Raw genomic sequence first — 18,413 nt, 5'->3', positions numbered from 1 at the left:
ATCAGAACTGAACTGGTCCCTAAAAAAATCAGTGTTTGAAATTTTCTTGAAAATTTGAAAATTTGCTATTCATATTGTAAGCCTCCTAGTGTCCAAAAAAATTAAAAGGAAGTTGAAATAATGATGGAAACATAAAGTAGACATATGGTCTATGTTAGTTATTAACTATTTTGAGTGGTATGATTATTTGTCTCACAAGCAGAAAATTTAACATTTTGCAAATTGCTAAATTTTCCATTTTTTTTACGACATTTTGGTATTTTTCACAAAAAAACACAGACTGTATCGACCCAAATTTACCACTAATTTGAAGTACAATGTGTCACGAGAAAACAATCTCAAAATCACTGGGATAAGTAAAAGCAAAAAAAAGTTATACCCACTTAAGTGATACATGTCAGATTTGAAAAAAATGGCTCTGTCAGGAACGCAAAAACTGGCTGTGTCAGGAAGGGGTTAATAAATGTGCCCAACATACAGTACTTTTATGTAGAGGTATAAGAAAGTGAGTTTTTAACCTGTAAAATGCTAGACAATTCTGCTGCTTTTTCTTGCTAGTTTGTTATGTTATTCAGTACAGTATTAAGCGGTTTCAGAGTATTTAGTCAGCTATGCACAAAAATTATAACATTAAACAGTTATTTAGCATATGGGTGGGTTTCCATCCGTTACCAGATATCACCAAGTCACAGTGGGGTGGGAGCAGTCCCAGAGGATTTGTAGGAACTTTTTATAGGATACCTTTAGCTGATGGGGTACATAAAGCCCCTTGTGTCGTCAGGGTTGCTGGTAATCAATAGGTTAAGTTCCTTATAACCGGCCGTGTATAGAAGTTCCTGGGGCTGAGGGTTTATTCGCCTAATTGGCGTGTCCCTTCAGGAGTGCTTCAGTCGGAAGAGCACAGAGGGGTTGAAGAGGGGGGGGTGAGGTTAGGAGCAGGGTGAAGTAGATGTAGACGTGGATGGGCCACAGATGATGGTATAAAAGGCACTTTAGTTTGGTAGGATATGTAGCATGCCCTATAGCATTGGGCTGAGCAGTGGTGAGCAGACCAGGTCTTTTGTAGTGGGTAGTGTGGGATTTCACCCCGAGTGTCCACGGGTCACGTGGGAGATCAGGGGGTCCACTCTTAGGAGTTGAATGTGTTGCCTGGCAAAGGGAGGTGGGCAGTAAGAGGTAAGAGGTCAGGGGCACCAACCTCCGGTTGTAGGGTCTGTTAAAAGGGCCACGGCATCTGGGTTTGCAAATATGCAGCAGTAAATCTGTCCAGAATAGTTCATAGGGCACAGTGTGTTCTCAGCGTGGCTTGATCCCAGGGAGCCCCCGGACCCCAGACCCCGCTGCGGTGTTTATGAACGGCGTGGGACCGAGGTTGGTGCGTGGCTGGCACCTCACAGTAGCACTGCTTCAGGTATGGCGGCCTCAGGGCTTAGGAGCGGGGGGAGCGGGAAGGGACCGGGCTCACCGCTCTGCGTCTCCGCGGCGTTGGTTGCTGCAGTATGCGTCGGCGGTTCCGTGCTGCGTACTGTCTCCGGTGTCTGTCTCGGCGCCACGGGGCTGGAGCTGAGCCCGGGATGTGCTCCGGGCTCTCCGCTCGCCGCCGATCAGGGGCGTCCTGCGCGGCTCTGCTGCAGTGGGATCCGCTGCCCCGGCCTCCGTTACACCTCGCTTGTCTGCCGGTGTCTCACTGTGGGGAGAAGGTAAGGTGAGCGTGGCGTGAAGAGGGTTCCGGGGGGGTCAGATGTTTGCAGAGTGGGGTAATCGGTTCTCTCTCAGTCCCCAGTCCAGCAGCGTCTCGTGTAAGGGCCCGATCACGGGCCAGACTTCGGCGTCGATAGGCTATCCCAGAGCCCAGGTCCACAATAGTTATGTTGGACGATTCCCCAGATAGTCAGGGGGTGATCCAGCACGGTTTCCAGCCCAAATCTAGGCGTAGTGCGGGTGGATGGTTTGGGATTTAGCCTGTGTGAGCAGAGCTCTGTTAAAACGTGGCCATCTTGTATGCGCCACCCACCGGAAGTCCCAATTCATATTATTTATGGTCAATGTAATAGGTGAAATCATTGCTTTTCATATCATAACACATGTGGACAAACCGAAGCACATCTCATTGTTCAAACCATAATTAAACCTAAGGATGAAATTTAAATCAAAACTTTTGGCCTAGGGGTGCCGCAAAAGAAAATTCTGACGCTGTAGGGTGCCGTGAGTTAAAAATGTTTGGGAACCGCTGTTCTAGTTAATAAAATGTCCCCGAAATCTCAATATTGGTCTGAAAAGGCTATAAGCAATAATCCTATTGTATCTCAGTTGCAGTGTCCTAGAAGTATATATATAGAATAGGCAGCACGGCCGTGTGGGGGGCTAATGTGTGCATTGTCTCTAACCAATTTAGCATAGGTGTATTTAGCGTCTGTAATAATTAGCCCTTTTCAGGGCTGCAATTGTATACTAGCACTGTACCATAGGACTGTGGTTGTTTAATTGCCAAACACAGCATCTGGCACACTCTATGTATGCCAGCGCTGTGACACATTACTTATACACCATCGCATGCGCCAGGCAAAGTGTATTGTAATGGACACTGACAATTGATCCTATAGACCAGCTACCTTCAGGACTAATACGTCTGACTGTATTATCATTTTAGTAATATATACAACAAGCCGCAGGCTTGATACCGCATTTGTGTCAAATTAAAACAGTCAACGTATAGTTCCTGGGCACTGGAATAGGACTGTGGTTGAGAATTGCCAAACACAGCATCTGGCACACTTTATGCATGCCAGCACTGTGATCCATTACTTATACATCAGTGTATGCGCCAATCAAAGTACACTGGAATAGACACTGATAATTGATCTTATAGACCAGTTACCTTCAGGACTAGCAAGTCTGACTGTATTATCATTGAAGTAAGACATACCGCATTTGTGTCAAATTAAAAACAGTCAACGTATAGCTCCTGGGTACTGACCAATGTTTCTGCTTTATGTTACAAATATCATGTACCACTGACGATTGGAAGTAACTATTAGATGCAGCTCATATAACTCATTATCGACATGAAAGTGTCAACACTCTGGTAGGAGTGTTTTGATTTGGCAATTAACAAGACACAGTATATAACAGCCCATACACAAAATGAGGGCTGAAACTATATAATAGCAAGACTAAAGTGCTGTGATATTACCAGATACAATAGCTGGCACATTTTTGTGTAGACCAGCGCCGTGACTCACTGCACATCCATTAGCGAACACGCTAGTCAAAGTGTATTGTGATACACACTGACAATATATCCTATAGACTTACTACCTCGAGGTCTTATTATAGTATCGCTGTTGCATCAACGAGTCGCAGGCTCTATACTGCATCTGTTTCAAATCTAAACGGTCGGTGTATTGTCTCATGGACTAAACAGGTTCTTGCCCAGTGTTACGAGCATTATTAGGACAAGCAACAATATTGCCCATCCTACTGTTAACCAATCAGGAATTATACCGACATATTCAATAACAGTTGAGGAATAAGAGTAACATCTAGAGGCAGTGTACATAAATTACACGCTATCGACATATAAGTGTCGACACCCCGATGGAATCATTTTTGATTTAAATACACAGACTCTTACAAATGCAAGCAGCTCATTCACAAATAATTGTAACAAGTGTAATAAGAGAACTTTGTTCCACACTTGAAATTGATACCAACTGTGATACACACTGACAATCTGTCTCACAGATCAGTTACCTCCGAGGTCTGACTACAGTGAATCAGTCAGCGTGTATTGTCCTATGTACTTATAGGTTCTTGCCCAGCAACAAACATCATTAAGGCAAAGATAAAACATTGCCCATCCAACTGTTGATTAATCAGGAATTATACCTGTTATATTCATTAACAGTCAAAGATTAGGAGGCAGTGTACATCAATTACATGCCATCGATACACGAATGTCGACACTGTGATTGAACTGGCAATTGAAAACACAGACTCTTACAAATGCTAGTAGCTCATCCATAATTAATTGCGACAAGTGTAACAAGAGGAAGCTGTCCCACACTTGAATCTGATACTAATTATGATAGACGCAACACTGCACATATATTCATAAAAAGAGACTTATAGAGCACACAATTAGTCCCCACACGTGCTGTTTTTAAACACGCACTTATCTTCACCTTGTTTGTCATTTATGTGTTTATTTTTATATTTCGCAAGTTTTTAGATTAAATAATTAAAAGTTAATTTTTATTGGCATTTAATTCTTATGGTGCACCACACCAAGACACACTTTCTCTTTCTTGTTTACTCTGTTGTATCCGTGTCAGTGGTAGCACACCCCTAATAATTGACTTCGTCACATGAATAATAGAAAATCAGAACAATAGGGGGTCACACGTCATATTACCAATTGTCATACTTTATCCTGTGCGGTGGATTACTCCACTCTGTTTTTTGTATATATAGAATCCCCATTTTCCCTGGAGCCGTCACTCACCAGCTTTTACACTTACGATTATATTTACTAAAGTTTGATTTTGATCGATTTTCAGATTGACTAAAATCAATCTTAATCGATGTTGGGCTTCCAGGGCTAAAACACATTTAAAGAAAAAGGAATGGTTTGTGTAGCGCTACATGAATTGGTTAAAAAATTATTTCGATCAATTGGGTATCACAGAATTAAAAATATATTTATTCATTTATGTCAGAGTAAAAATCACAGAGTAACCACCACCTGTTTAATCCTGGGACACCAATCAAGAGGCAAGCTCCGTCTCTAAAGTGGATTACAAATTCATAAGCTACCTCACCCAGTCAGGTCTATGGACACCCCTCATTTCCAGCGCACATAACCTTGGACCTACAAAATTATTTTATACATGTTGCATTGCCTTGGCACGAATTACATACATTATATTATTTTTATTCTGTGATTTTTACTTTGATATAAATGAATAGATATATTTTTAATTCTGTGATACCCAATTGATCGATATAATATTTTGACCAAGTAGTATTAACCAATTCATGTTGTAGCGCTCCACAAACCATTCCTTTTTCTTCCCATGATATATTTTACTGAGGAGTGACCTCCCTCTGTGTGTGACCATCTAGTGGCGCCCACTGATTTTCACCCTAGAGTGATTAATCCCTCTCCTTTTCTCTCTAAATCACATTTACTAACATTTATAAAGTAAGCTTAAAAAAAAAAAATGTCTTTTAACCCACTGGAAGCCCAACATTTATTTAGTCAATCTACCCCCTAGTGCTTGTGGAGCACATGCAGATTTGTGGAAAATGAGTGCAGAATGAAAAGATCCCATCCTGTGATGTGTTGCTTTAATAAAGTTTGTTTAAAAAAAAGTTCACATTCAAGGATAAGAATAGGTTCCCACTACCGCTTTAGGACCACTTCCTTCATTATCTTTAAATGTTCCTTTTCTTTTTTAATTTATGAATCCGTTTAGCCTCATATAGGCTATATTACGCTTTATCATAAATAGAGGGACTTTAGTTATTTTTCTTTGTGCCATATTTGTGCATTTAAGTTTTCCTAGAATTTGTTGAGTGCGTCTAGAACTGTGCTTTCCTACTTTAAAAAGCAATAAGTAGGTGTGAAATCTGCAATAATTGTGCTTTATTCCCCAGGTAGAAGCCGTGCGGAATGGGGGAGATGTGATTGTGTTATGTTTGTGGATACGCAGAGTACAAAACCAATGTCTGCTGCTATTGGAGACTCTACAAACAATCACCACTGTTTTATCATTCCAGCAGGATGTGAGTACTTCTGAATGACCAGAACAGTATGACTGCAATGTACTATCCACTATTCTTCAGCGGTTTAATCATTTTATGCTACTACTTGCTGGGCATACCGTGGTAATGTTCAGCTCTCTTGCTCTACCCGCCAACATGGGTCATATTTTGTGTTGTCTCTGGCCTTTATGATACCTTAATCGCACCATTTTATTATATGAAACATTGTGGGTCCTGACCATCTCAGTATGGCATCATGACTCCATGTTTCTGACAGTCAGGCTGATGAATTCTCAGTCTGTGATCCAAGGAGTCTGAGAATCCATTGCATTGTCTGTTGCTTCAGACTCCTCACATCACTGGCTTAGAGATCATCCTGCATCCTCTGCCTCCCCCTGTCATCCACTGCCATCTCCAAAGCCTTCACAGCATGTATAGGCTTCAATATTTGCATAAATATAATGTAAAGCACATGCAGGGCAGAGAGCTCATCTCTACATTTGTGAAAGAAATGAAGTGATCGCATTAGCAGTCACTTCACTTCTGTTTTGTTCCTCTGCAACTGCATTTGTGTTCTGCATCCTCAGAAGGTGCATACACATGGTGCGATATGAGCTACAGATTGTGACTATATTGTGTACAATCTAGTGCTCTATAATAGTCAAAATTGTACATATCCAATATCTCACCGTGTGTACAGTATGCAGTGGGGATAACTTGATTGAACATCCATACTCAAATATAACCGTTTGATTGCCAAGTGACTTTGTCAAAATAGGTGTGAAAATTTTTATTCCTCATAATCACCTGTAATGTTTACCTTTTTATATAGGAAATATAATTATTATTATTATTTTATTTTTTTTACAATTTTTTTTTTTATTTGAACCTGTATAATAAATTTGAGTGATGTTGGCAAGTTTTAGCAGATAGTTTGCACATCTCACCTGTTGGTATTCAAAGGGTTAAACTGGTAGCTAAGGAAACCAAATAACAAGCTTAACCTTTCCAAGTCCAACGTCTAGTGAGGCCCAACAGCCCTAGCGCTAGTAGTGGATCCAATGGTGAGACACTTTAAAATAAGAAAATTAACATCGTTCACCATAAAATGTAAACCAGACTGGTTTTGGATTGCGAAAATTTTATGTAATATTGTAACTGTTGTTGGTATTTGAGTTTTACCCACGCAGTCAGGATCACTTCTTGGACTAAGCTTCAGTCAGTAGTCACACACCGGAAAGGTCTTTGTGGTATGATTTTGTTTTATATAAACTGTAACTGGTCATAACATGAACTAGTAATGAGAACAAGGTAACTGTACATGAATAACTTTTACTGCATGCTGCATCTCTCCTTCATGTCACCTTCAGACACAGGAATATGGAATACCCATATGCATACATCAAAGACTGTAAAACACATAGGCACAAATATGACAGCACCGCCTGCTGTCCCTCCAGTATAATTGCATCTTAAGTCTCATCTGATGTCTTTTTCTCAACAACTACTGTATATGTGTCAATATGTACTCTCATGAATTGGCAGTAGGGGAATATAGAATGGTGTGTGCCTGAATACAGCTCCTGGAACCAACAAATGGAATTTCATCTCCTATGTTAGCATAATAAATTCTGTGATTACAGACTATACACAACATAGTTCCAATTAAGTCTAACAAGAGGGCTACAATATTATCCTTGATAAGATTGTAGTTCTAAATTGAGAACATTGTATTATTGATCTCTTCATCTTGTTAGTATGCCTGTACTCCTCAGCAACGGTCTGGGATGTAGATGGAGGACCTTGAGATACTAAAGTTAGATTTAAAGTGCCCAAAAGCTCTTATACCCCCATAATATCTGGTGTACCTTAATGAACATGGAAAATAGAATTTTTAAAGTAAGTGGAAAAAGCCCCATTTTGTTTCAAGTTTTATAATATTACTAATTTTGCTTGGTAAAATTTCAACTTTAAATGTAAATTTGAAAGATTTGTCCAGATCTATAACATTCATTGAATGTTTTAATTTGTCTTTTTAGGGCAAAATCGTGTCCTGTGATCCGACGTGTTCACAGCTATTTGGGTATATGGACCCTGAAGAGCTCTTAGGGCAGCGCATTACAGTCTTGATGCCAGCGGTTCATATTCCCCATCACAAAAAAGAAATGTCACAGGTATATTACAAACGCCACTGGGCCACTCGCTGAAGCTGCTGAAAGTAACAACTGAGCCTAAGAAGAAGGCTCCAATATTATCCTTAATAAGATTGTAGATCTCGTTTGAGAACACTGCTTTTTTTATCTCTCCATCATGCTAGTATGAATAAAGTATATTAGTATATTTTTGTTATAGAGATATAGTAGAGTATGGCACCATTGTGGGGTGCGACCGAAATCCTGAGGTCCAAAGATATCACCATGCAGGTAAAAAATTGTTTAACACAAGTCCTTTTGTACCAGGCTTTAGATTAGTGTAAAGTCAGCAAACATTCTTCTCTAGTTCCAGTTCCTATTTTTCCTCTTTCCAGCTTCTTTTTAAGTTCTAGAGGTTTTTTACTAGTACTAATAAATTGACTAGTAAAATGGTAGCACAAGACATTTCTTCAACACCACATAAATCATCAAGTTACTTATATCGGTAGAACATAAAATATATTTATTTGATTCAAATTTCTGAACAAAGCTTTGATGGGTGAAAGGATTGTACATGTCTTTTTAATGGTATCTGGACCATGGATTGTGACCACATTCAGATTGACCCCCTGTGGATTGAAAAGCTAATGATCAACGGTAATAACGAATCTAGACACAGCTGGTTGATGGGTACGTTAGGTTGACATTGTATAAATTGACAATATCACAAAATAGACACAACAATATTACGACTAACAGCAATACATCAGCAAACTCATGATTGACCTCTCATATAGATGACGGGACATATGATTGACAAACGGAACATAACTTGGAACTTTTTAACTTGGGAGCTGTCTATTTTGTGAATTAGTTTGATTAGTTATGGGACCAAGAGCGGATCCACCTCCTGTAGTACTGTGTTTTAGGATTTGATGAAGGTGGGGCCTGTGACCACCTCCTGTAGTACTGTGTTTTAGGATTAGATGAAGGTGTGGCCTGTGAACCCTAGGAGCTATATATCTTTTGTGACATCAAGAAGACTTGTATTTTTACTGAATATCTTCATGGAGACATATCCCCAACCGATATCTGCAAGGGAAGTCTTTTGGGAGACTTTTTGAGCAATAAACATCTTGCCTTTATTACGAATACATCGTTATCCTACGACCAATAGAATTGTGCAAACCAGTATTCCATTCTCTGGCTGTTTTATTTGAGCCCAGTATCTCCAAACCCTCAGCCAGCTACGGTGCAGGGACTGGTCCATGATGAGGGACCAGTGGGAATAAGTTGACCCAATCAGGAAGAGTGGCAGTGGCGTATCCATGCATACCCAATAGTAGGTCCAGGTGCTGATCGTAGGAGTCTGGTGGTAGCAGTCATTTACCCGCCCAGTGGGTGGAGTCAGTGAAAGGTGGTTACTGACTGTAGGAGGGAATGCCCTAAAAGCCCAAGTCCAGTGGGATCAAACAAACATATAAAAACTGTGGTGGGGACAGCCTTAATATGTTATTAATCATTTATAAATCACTAGCCAGTGAGAATATTAAAAAACAATGATACTCAAACATTTTTATTTGTGCAAATAGCACAGCACTGCAGGGCATGCTGGGGAAATAGGTTTTAAATTGGCTTTTTGGGCAGGTCCCATTGAGAGCCTCCTTGTATTCCAGAAGAGAGATGATGATCTGTGAATGCCTAATGCAGTGAGGTGCATTCAGTCACACTCGTAGGAAATTTTTTGTTGCGACTCGAATTTAACATTCCAGAATTTGCCTTTATCTGGATTGTCCGTGAAACTGACACAAGCAGCGTTTTCAACTTTGAGTTATGGTGAAATGTTCAAATATGTACAGGTGACATGTTTTACTTGGGGGAGCCAACTCCAGTCCTCGAGAGCTACAGTACCAAAAAGTGAAGTCCATTTAGCTACACCTGTGCAGCAGCCAGGTGGTCTGGAAAACATGAACTGTTGGTATTCCCTGGTTTAAATATGGGACCATATACATTGACATTCAGTAAAAAGCTTTTAAAAGAAAACCCATTCATGGGGTCCCAGATAGTTTTTAATTAGCAGTATTATCTCACAGAACCAGCAAAGAAGACTAATGTGGACACTTCAGTTCGGCTCCATGTGCCTCTGAACATCACTATGGTGTTCTGCTGCTTACTAATCTACTATATATGGTGCCGTTGAAATCCTGGCGGTCGAAATCCCGACCGCTGAAATCCCGGCACTTTGTCCCTCTGTGGGTGTCCACGACACCCATAGAGGGAGAATAAATTAGTGTGCCGAGTGTAGTGAGGCACCAGGCCCGCTGCAGGGCGATCCACGCCCCCCCCCCCCCTGTCAGGATTTTGAACGTCGGGATTCCAACCGCCGCGATTTTGAACCAATCCCGCCTAAACCATCGCACCTTTTACTGCTCCCCTCTATGCTACTGGTGATGATGCTACAGTTTTGCGGCAATGGCACTGGTACTTTCAGCCCATTATGCTTTGGGAGACCAGCTTTAAGTACTATGGAAAGTGAATACCGATCTCTTTTTCCAATCCAGGGGTATTCTGGTGGTGCCCGCTCTCTCTGCCAAATGACAGCGGTAGAGTAGTTTAATTAATGTAGAAAATACAGTCTGTGCATGCTCATGAGGCTGAGTGTAATTAACCAGGCTGCAACACTAGAAAATGCAACTCCTAAACGATGTATAAATGTATTATTTATTAACAGCGCAGCATGTTCCGTTGCACTTTACATTTTAAGTATAGGGATAAAACAAACTGGATAGTTACAGACAAATGGTAGGAGGGCCCTGCGCGCAAGCTTACAGTCTATATAAATCCGCTCCCAGTGATACATGTCCTCAAATAACGTCTTCTCATATGATCTAGTGATTGTCAATACTGTTTGTCTTGTTTCAGAATATCCAACAACAGAGGGTTGTGGGTTTGACACGTGACGGGGCTACTTTCCCCCTCTGCTTGAATTTGATAGAGGACTTTGGTGAAGGTGTGTCCCCAGTGGAAGAATACTATGCCAGCCTCAGTGTCCTGTCCTCTATTAGTGGATTGATCACTCTTCTTCCAGATGGATCCATTCAGGAGCTAAATGGAACTTTTTCACGATCTCTTTTTGGATATGAAAGGTCACAACTGTTGGGGAAGGTAGGGGATTGTGTGTGTGTGTGTGTGTGTGGATATACTGAATATACATATGGGTTTATTTGTTTTTGCTAATCAGTTCTACTTTTATGGGGGAGAAGTTTTTGGGGGCCTTGGCTTTGGCCTGCCTGGGTATGATATACAGAGGTATATAGGGCAACCAGATAAATTTGCAGAATGCCCTCATTCAGCATAATGATATCCCTGCACTCTGTCCTGGCTTCTGCTCAACACTTGTGCAGTTCTAGCCAAGCAGCTACCTATTAGGGCAGGCATGTCCAACGTTGGCCCTCCAGATGTTTTGAAACTACACATCCCAGCATGCTTTGCCACAGTTTTGCTATTACAGAATGCTAAAACTATTGCAAAGCATGCTGGGATGTGTAGTTTCAAAACATCTGGAGGGCCAACGTTGGACATGCCTGTATTAGGGTATATAGTATACAAATTCCCACAAATAATAAAGTTTAGCCTTTATTTAACTTTAATTTATTTATATATAACATTTTTGTATTCTTTTTTTTTTTTTTTACATATAAAATGTTTACTTACATTGCAATAAGTCCATTGGGAGGCGCTGACCACTGTTCTATGTGCTCCCTCACAGAACATTACCTTTCTGATTCCTGGATTTCATCACTACATGCTTAGTGCAGAGGAAGAGTTATCACTGCTGGTACCTCCGGAGGAGAGGAAAGCCATGAGCAAGTCATGTGACATTCTCTGCAATGGCTCTGCTGGTAAGAGAACTGTATGAAGTCAGTTGGAACTCACATCCTACATCATTTCATTTACATTCCTACATAACACTTTAAAGGTGCCCATACACTAGTAAGATTTGTCTTCAGATCTGGCTGGTTGGGACAAAAACATGGTTATGGATGAGTGACAGTTTGTCAGTTTTACAGCATTTCCAAGCAAATGGTCAACTGTCATTTGCTCTCATCCATAACCATGTTTTTGTTCCAACCAGCCAGATCTGAAGATAAATCTGCGTGTGTACGGCCACCTATAGTATCTGTAATACCCCATTGTAATAAAGGTACACCCACTCAGCCGCATGTGAAGATCATGCTGAGATGTGTACACCTCTGCATAGCCTGTGGGTTACCGCACGTTACGTATGTAGGCTCTGAATCGTGCACCGCTACATTTCACAAGATCCCTATGCAGAGCAGAATTGTGTTTATCTCTGAATCATTTGTATGTTTCTATTATAGCCACTGAAAGATGTGAAGACGTTTAGAATAACATGGTTTAAAAAACACACTGTAACCTATGGCTGCCAGTAAGATTTTTGGGTACTTGTGTATTATTACGGCGCCCATCGCATCGCATACCACTAAATAGGGTATGCCATTGGTATACGATGCGAATTCCGCGTGAAAAAGCCCGAACGTACAATAAAATATCGCATGCCAGCAAATTGATGGGTGCATACAATGTTAAATGCCCCTAGAATGTAAAATGCCACCCCATTGTCAACGCGACCCTTTTCATACCCCACGTCGGCGTGGAGATGATTTTAGATAGTGGGGGTATGAAAAGGTCGGAGGTCGCGTACCGCCGCCCCTCGCGGGCTCGCTGTGCTTGCGATGCTTCAATGTGCTGCCGTACGATCAACATTGTGGGCGCCGTGACACAAGTACCGATATTTGCTTATCTTACAGTAATCCCGAGAAGGCTGGATGCTGTAAGTTACAGCGTGTGTGTGTGTGTGTGTGTGTGTGCTTTATGCATCCTATTACATAATAGTCACTGTGTTGTGTCTCCTATTGCCAGATGTAGAGAAGTGTGTACAGAAATGTAAGTCTGAGGACCCACTGGCTTCTGGGGGTGGATATTCCCATCACACTTGTTGTATCGTAGGAAGTCCATCTTCGACTCAACCCACAAGGTATCCCCTTAGGTTTCATTTTCATATTTTGAATATGGCAATAAATAAAAGCTAATAAATGCAGTAAATCTAGAGCATGTGTATGTTACAACAAACAACAGAAATGTTTAGGTAACTTCTGCTAATTCACATTCTCAGATCACTTCTAAGTTGCAGGTGACCTATGTGTGTCTCACGGCCTCTGATGCTGTGGCAGAGATGAGCACTTCCATTTGGGGCCCGATTCAGAACAGACTGCACGGCCGCGAATTTGAACCCTGCTACAGTTGAAACCCGCCTTGTTAATTAATGTGGTCGCTGTGCAAATGGCTTCACATCCATTTGCAGCTGTGCGAATATGTCCAAAACCCATTGTAACAGGCTTAGCACTGAATGATTTTTACATGGGGTACAAGTCAACGCAGGCTCAGAGCAGCCAGAGACTTATTTGGCGGTGCGATGGAAAAAGGCATATCCGACCAGGAGCGGACATCCCAAACCATCCCTTAAAGTGCTCAGGCACGCCTAGCGATTTCCCCGACACTGTTGTTGTTGTTGTTTGGCACTTCTGCGTTTTTCTTAGCAGTCCCACTACACGTCTGGTTACCACCACCAGATGCCTACTTCCTGTCAATCACCTTGCGATTGGTGTGCAAATAGAAATGTACCGTAGGCATTCACATCAATTATCGGCCGCAGTGCGAATTCGCAGTCATGCGTTCAGATCTAAATCAGCCCTTGGTCACTATTAAAGGGATCACCACTGTTTCCAAGGATAGGGGAAAGGTGCTATAAACTCTACTACACTATTTTAAAACACTACAATGTAAACATTCCTCTGTCCCCAACCCTATCACTTATCACTATTACTAGTGCTGACAATTGGCAGTATAAATACAATGTGATTTGATGAGTGCATGATTACTTAAATTGTTTTTCAATTCTCTTTTTTCTTGAATTACTCTGGAATGTTTATATAAATAGCAGCAGCGCACGCTCTGTGCCACTTCTACTGCGTGAAATATCTGGAGGAGCCTCAGGACAGCTCTTGGGCAGTGTTCTAGTAGTTGTAAAGCATCTGTCTGACAACCGGATAAGGTGTTATCAATTATATTAACTTTAAAGCTTTCCTGAAATTGTCCTGTTATAGTCTTGAGTTGATCATGTTGCCTTTTAATTAGTTTCTTTTGGGCCGGGTTTCAATAGCCTATGGGTTCATTGGCCATGTGGGTTGCTGCCCAAATTTGGATTTTTTTTTTTATTTTTTTTAAAGGGCAATCATTTACAAGACACGGTTTTGCCTTTTAAATGATTGCCCCTTTAAAAAGCATCTGAATTCGTCCAGCAACCCGCTCGGACGCTATTACATCCAGCCCTTTGGTGTCTTTAATTGTGTATATAATATAAAAAAATCAGCCCTATTATTGTGCCACCCTTGAGTGATTTAGCAATGTAATGTAATGCTCTTCATGACTGATTTTCCCTCTCTGTGTTCAGGAAAGGAAATGATCAGGATAACGCGACTTCCTCATCCCTTACTGACCATTGCGCCCTGACCATGCCTGCCTTCTGCCTCTCTCCTGGAACCCCTACACAGGATGAGCCATGGGAGGGAGGCCAAGCAGTGGACAGATATGCACTAAATGATCTTCTCCCTGTGGTGGGCATGGAGCTGGACTTGTCACCTCTCACCCATTGCCTAAAAAGCATGAACTTAACTGGCAGCAATAGCCAACAGAAAACTCCATCTGTACAGAAATCTTCTCATTCTCCTGGTGCTTGCCCAGGCTCAGGGCATGACGGCTACTCTCTATCACTTCACTGTACCTCAGAGCAGACCACAATGCAACCTCCTTTTTCTATCGGCCGCACTTCACCAGTCACAGTTCAGGTGGCACCACTACCTTATTCTCCAGTATTCACCACCGTAAGCCTTTACAAATGCACAGATCCTAATGCACACCCTCACCAGGATACCCCATTATTGGCACCAGCTGCTACTCAGTCTAATAACTGCACTAACACAGAAGATATTGCAACCAGTAATGATAACTTACCCCTAATCTCTGGCCCTCCGCCACTATACCACAGCAGCCCTGGTACTGGTGTATCAGAGTCTAGTGCACCAGGAAACTCTACATTAAACACCACTCCCCCACTACATCATGCGTCACCCTTAGTACTGTCTCCTCCACAAAGCACCAGGAATATAGAGGGGAACAACGATAAAGTACCTTTCATTAATATTAAAAACGAGCACCCTTTTCCTACTGACACAAGATTGAACCCATTGCATGCACATTGCTCCAGCAATGAACACTTGGAGCAAGTTGTTGATGGACCGGACTGTGACTCATCCAGCAGGTCACCAGAAAGACCGTTAAGCCCAATTGATAGAGAGCAACATTTAACTGAGGAGTTTTCCCAGGTTACATCCACCCCTGTTAAGAATGGATCTCCCCATTCCTTAGCCCTACCTGAAAAAAATGGACCTTCTGTCAACTGTGAAATTAAAGAAGGGGTTTACACTGGAAGCTGCTATCACCAGGATGGCTCCAGACTGTGTAAGAGAATATTGCATTGTCATATTGTATTTATTATTAGGGATTTGACCATGTACCTTTACCTATTTCGGTTATCTTGCTGGTGAAGCAGCCTGGACCATGCCCTTAGTTATAACATTGCTCTTGATCCCTGGAGAGGATTTTTTAACCTCACTGTGCTCTCTCTTCCCAGGCTAGAGCACAGGTTCTCAAACTCTGTTCTCGGGACCCCACACAGTTCATGTTTTCCCGGTCCCCTGTGGATTTTTAAAATGTGACCGTTTGTAATACACAATGCACCTTCCGGGTGATCTGGAAAACCTGAACTGTGTGGGATCGTGAGGATTAAGTTCTAGACCACTGGTCTAGAAGATAGAATATAGAGAGACCATACACCCAAATTACACACTGCACAATTAGATTAGAATATGCATTTGGTTATACAGCACCAGTTCTAGAGTAAGCACATCTGTGTCTCTGTGTATTGATCATGTAGTAATGGGGCATACACACGGGGCGATTTCAGCCCCATTTCTAAGCGATCTGACTAGATCACTTAGAATTGAAGCACTGATCTCGCCGTGTATATGTCCTATAGTGATGGACCGTGCATCACGATCCCCTACAGAGATACATCGTGCGTGCACTGCTTATGTTGCTAGATCGCAGTGTTTTGCTTAGAAAAACACTGCTCAGCACAGATTGCTCAGTGCACATCGCAGGTACAACCCTTGTGTGCTGAGAAATCTGTGCGTAAACCTTTGAGTGCCAAAATCTCTGTGAGATGTGCAAAATATCTGCTACAAATGCCAGTGTTGATCACATTTGTTATATAAATTCAAATAAAAATGTTGTGTAAATCCGCTTAGGACGGAGGCTGCATCGCCCCATGTGTACGGGGATTAACAGTTATACAGTGTGCACATGCTAGTCCTAGGTATCCCTGTGTGTCTGTATTGATCATACGGTAACCGTTATACAGTGCACACATGATATTCCTGAATTTCCCCATAATCGTTGTCCATACATGCTGGACAAAATCGCCCAGTGTGTATGGACCTTGACAGGTAGATTAAAATTGAGAGGGATTCTTAGGGTTGGCTTGTTCTTTTGCCTTACTACTGACGAATAAAATACCTGCCTTGTCCAAATATACATTTCCCCAACCCTAGGGACTCACTCATGGGGGGTATTTATCAAAGCATGGAAAGAATAAACCAATCTGCTACAAACAGTCATTTTTCAAACACAGCTGATTGGCTGGTGCTTTATCTCCTTCCACTTTTTTTCCAGTTTATCTCTTCGCCAAGCTTAATACATCTGCCCCATTGCTTGTAAAATGAGATTTAGAAGCCATTTGTTTAGTGCATTAAGTAACTCTACTAGATCACTCTCCATACTTTGATAATTCACGATCATAATTCTAACTTCTTCCTTCTCTGTATATCAGGCATTTCCAACCTTACTCCTCAAGTCACACAGTGGAGATTTAAGTGAAATCCAGGCTTTAGCACAGATGGGTTGAATCCAAAAAAACTGAGGTACTAATAAAGCTACCTTTGCTCCTGCATGGATATCACTGAAAACTGGACTGTAGGTTGAGCTCACACTAGAATATATATATGCAGATCAATTGATCTGAAAAATAATCTTTTGTTGGATTGGGCTGGCTGTTTTCCATACACGCTTCCTGCTCCATGCTGACTTACGTCGCAGCTGGGTGGGCACATTCACATGCACCTGCCAAGTTGAGCTGTCGACCACCGCCGGCTCCTGGTGACTGTGTACGGGCGGTCAGCGGATAAACCGTATACACAGTACGATGCAATGGTGTATTTTTAGATATCCCGGCATTGGCTGTGTTGCAATATGTTCGTGAACCACATAGTTCGGACATATTGCTGGTGGACACTGGCCAATGGTCCATCAATATGTTGGCCAGTGTGTACCCAGCAATTAGTGTGCTTTGGGGACCGAGGTTGGAAATTCCTGCTGTATAGTGAGCTGGTAGTATATAGCACTATATATTTTTCCAACCAGCACCAAAATTTATGGGGATTATACAATTATTTAATGTAATAGTTTTTCTCACCTTTTGTAAACCATAAAGGCTGTACTGAGAATTGGGGGTAAATTTAATAGGATGAGAGATTCAGAAAGTGAGAGATTTGGTAAGATCTCCAGGTTTTTTAAAGCGGCAATCATTTACAGTTTATCAGTTTGATTTTACAGTGTAAGTGAATGCCGCTTTAAAAAAAACCTAGGGATTTCTTACTAAATCTCTCCTCACATTAAACTTCACCCTTGATTTCAATTTCCCTTTTTTGTGGTGTGTTCTGATTTTATATTAAAGTTGCTGTAATAGTTTATTTCATAACACAGACCAGGATAAATGGATATGTGGCACATTGGTTAAAACACAGAGCTTGTGTTTTGTTTCTGTTTGTTTTAGACTTTTCTGTTGATTCTCCTGCTTAAATTCCCCCCCCCCCCCTTTTTTTTGGTACCTCTTTAAAGTCTTATTTTTGCTAATTTATTATTTTTGTTTTGGGTTAGATATTCAGTTTGAAGTGCATGCAGTGCACCCCGCTGGCATTCCTTTATTCAATGTTTGGATATCTAAAGATTTGATGCAGGGACAGAGAGAAGCCATTGCCAGAACCCGACTTCTGCTCTCCAGTTTGGCGAGTTCATCCCAGTCGCTTCTGGAGCAGTCTGAGCGCAGCCTGGGAGAGGTTTGTGCCGGACCTTTGAATGAACATTTCTCACACTTGGAAGACACGTCTTTGTTTCCACTGCTCCACCTTGTACTAGCATGTTTATGTTTTATTTTTGGCTATCTTTTTTTCTATTTTTCTATTTTTACATGTATAGTTAAAAAGGCATAAAATGGTGAGGTATTTTCCATTAAAATGTATTAAGATATTTATCACT

General features: G+C 41.5%; 1 protein-coding gene across 5 annotated transcripts in view; it reads left to right on the top strand.

Moving 5' to 3' along the window:
• PASK (PAS domain containing serine/threonine kinase) overlaps positions 1 to 18,413 on the top strand; it is a 68,467-nt gene that overhangs the window by 31,154 nt on the left and 18,900 nt on the right. For all 5 annotated transcript variants that reach the window (XM_083178191.1, XM_083178189.1, XM_083178188.1 and 2 more), the window contains exons 5-11: positions 5,659 to 5,787; positions 7,806 to 7,940; positions 10,821 to 11,063; positions 11,668 to 11,800; positions 12,843 to 12,957; positions 14,434 to 15,500; positions 18,036 to 18,214. In XM_083178191.1, the coding sequence (XP_083034317.1) occupies positions 5,659 to 5,787; positions 7,806 to 7,940; positions 10,821 to 11,063; positions 11,668 to 11,800; positions 12,843 to 12,957; positions 14,434 to 15,500; positions 18,036 to 18,214 (2,001 nt within the window). The remainder of the gene's footprint in view (positions 1 to 5,658; positions 5,788 to 7,805; positions 7,941 to 10,820; positions 11,064 to 11,667; positions 11,801 to 12,842; positions 12,958 to 14,433; positions 15,501 to 18,035; positions 18,215 to 18,413) is intronic.

This window comes from Crinia signifera, chromosome 3, assembly GCF_055691185.1.
Source record: "Crinia signifera chromosome 3, ASM5569118v1, whole genome shotgun sequence".
Taxonomy (NCBI): domain Eukaryota; kingdom Metazoa; phylum Chordata; class Amphibia; order Anura; family Myobatrachidae; genus Crinia; species Crinia signifera.
Note: the sequence above shows the minus strand (reverse complement) of the source record. Positions and strands in the feature narration are given on the sequence as shown.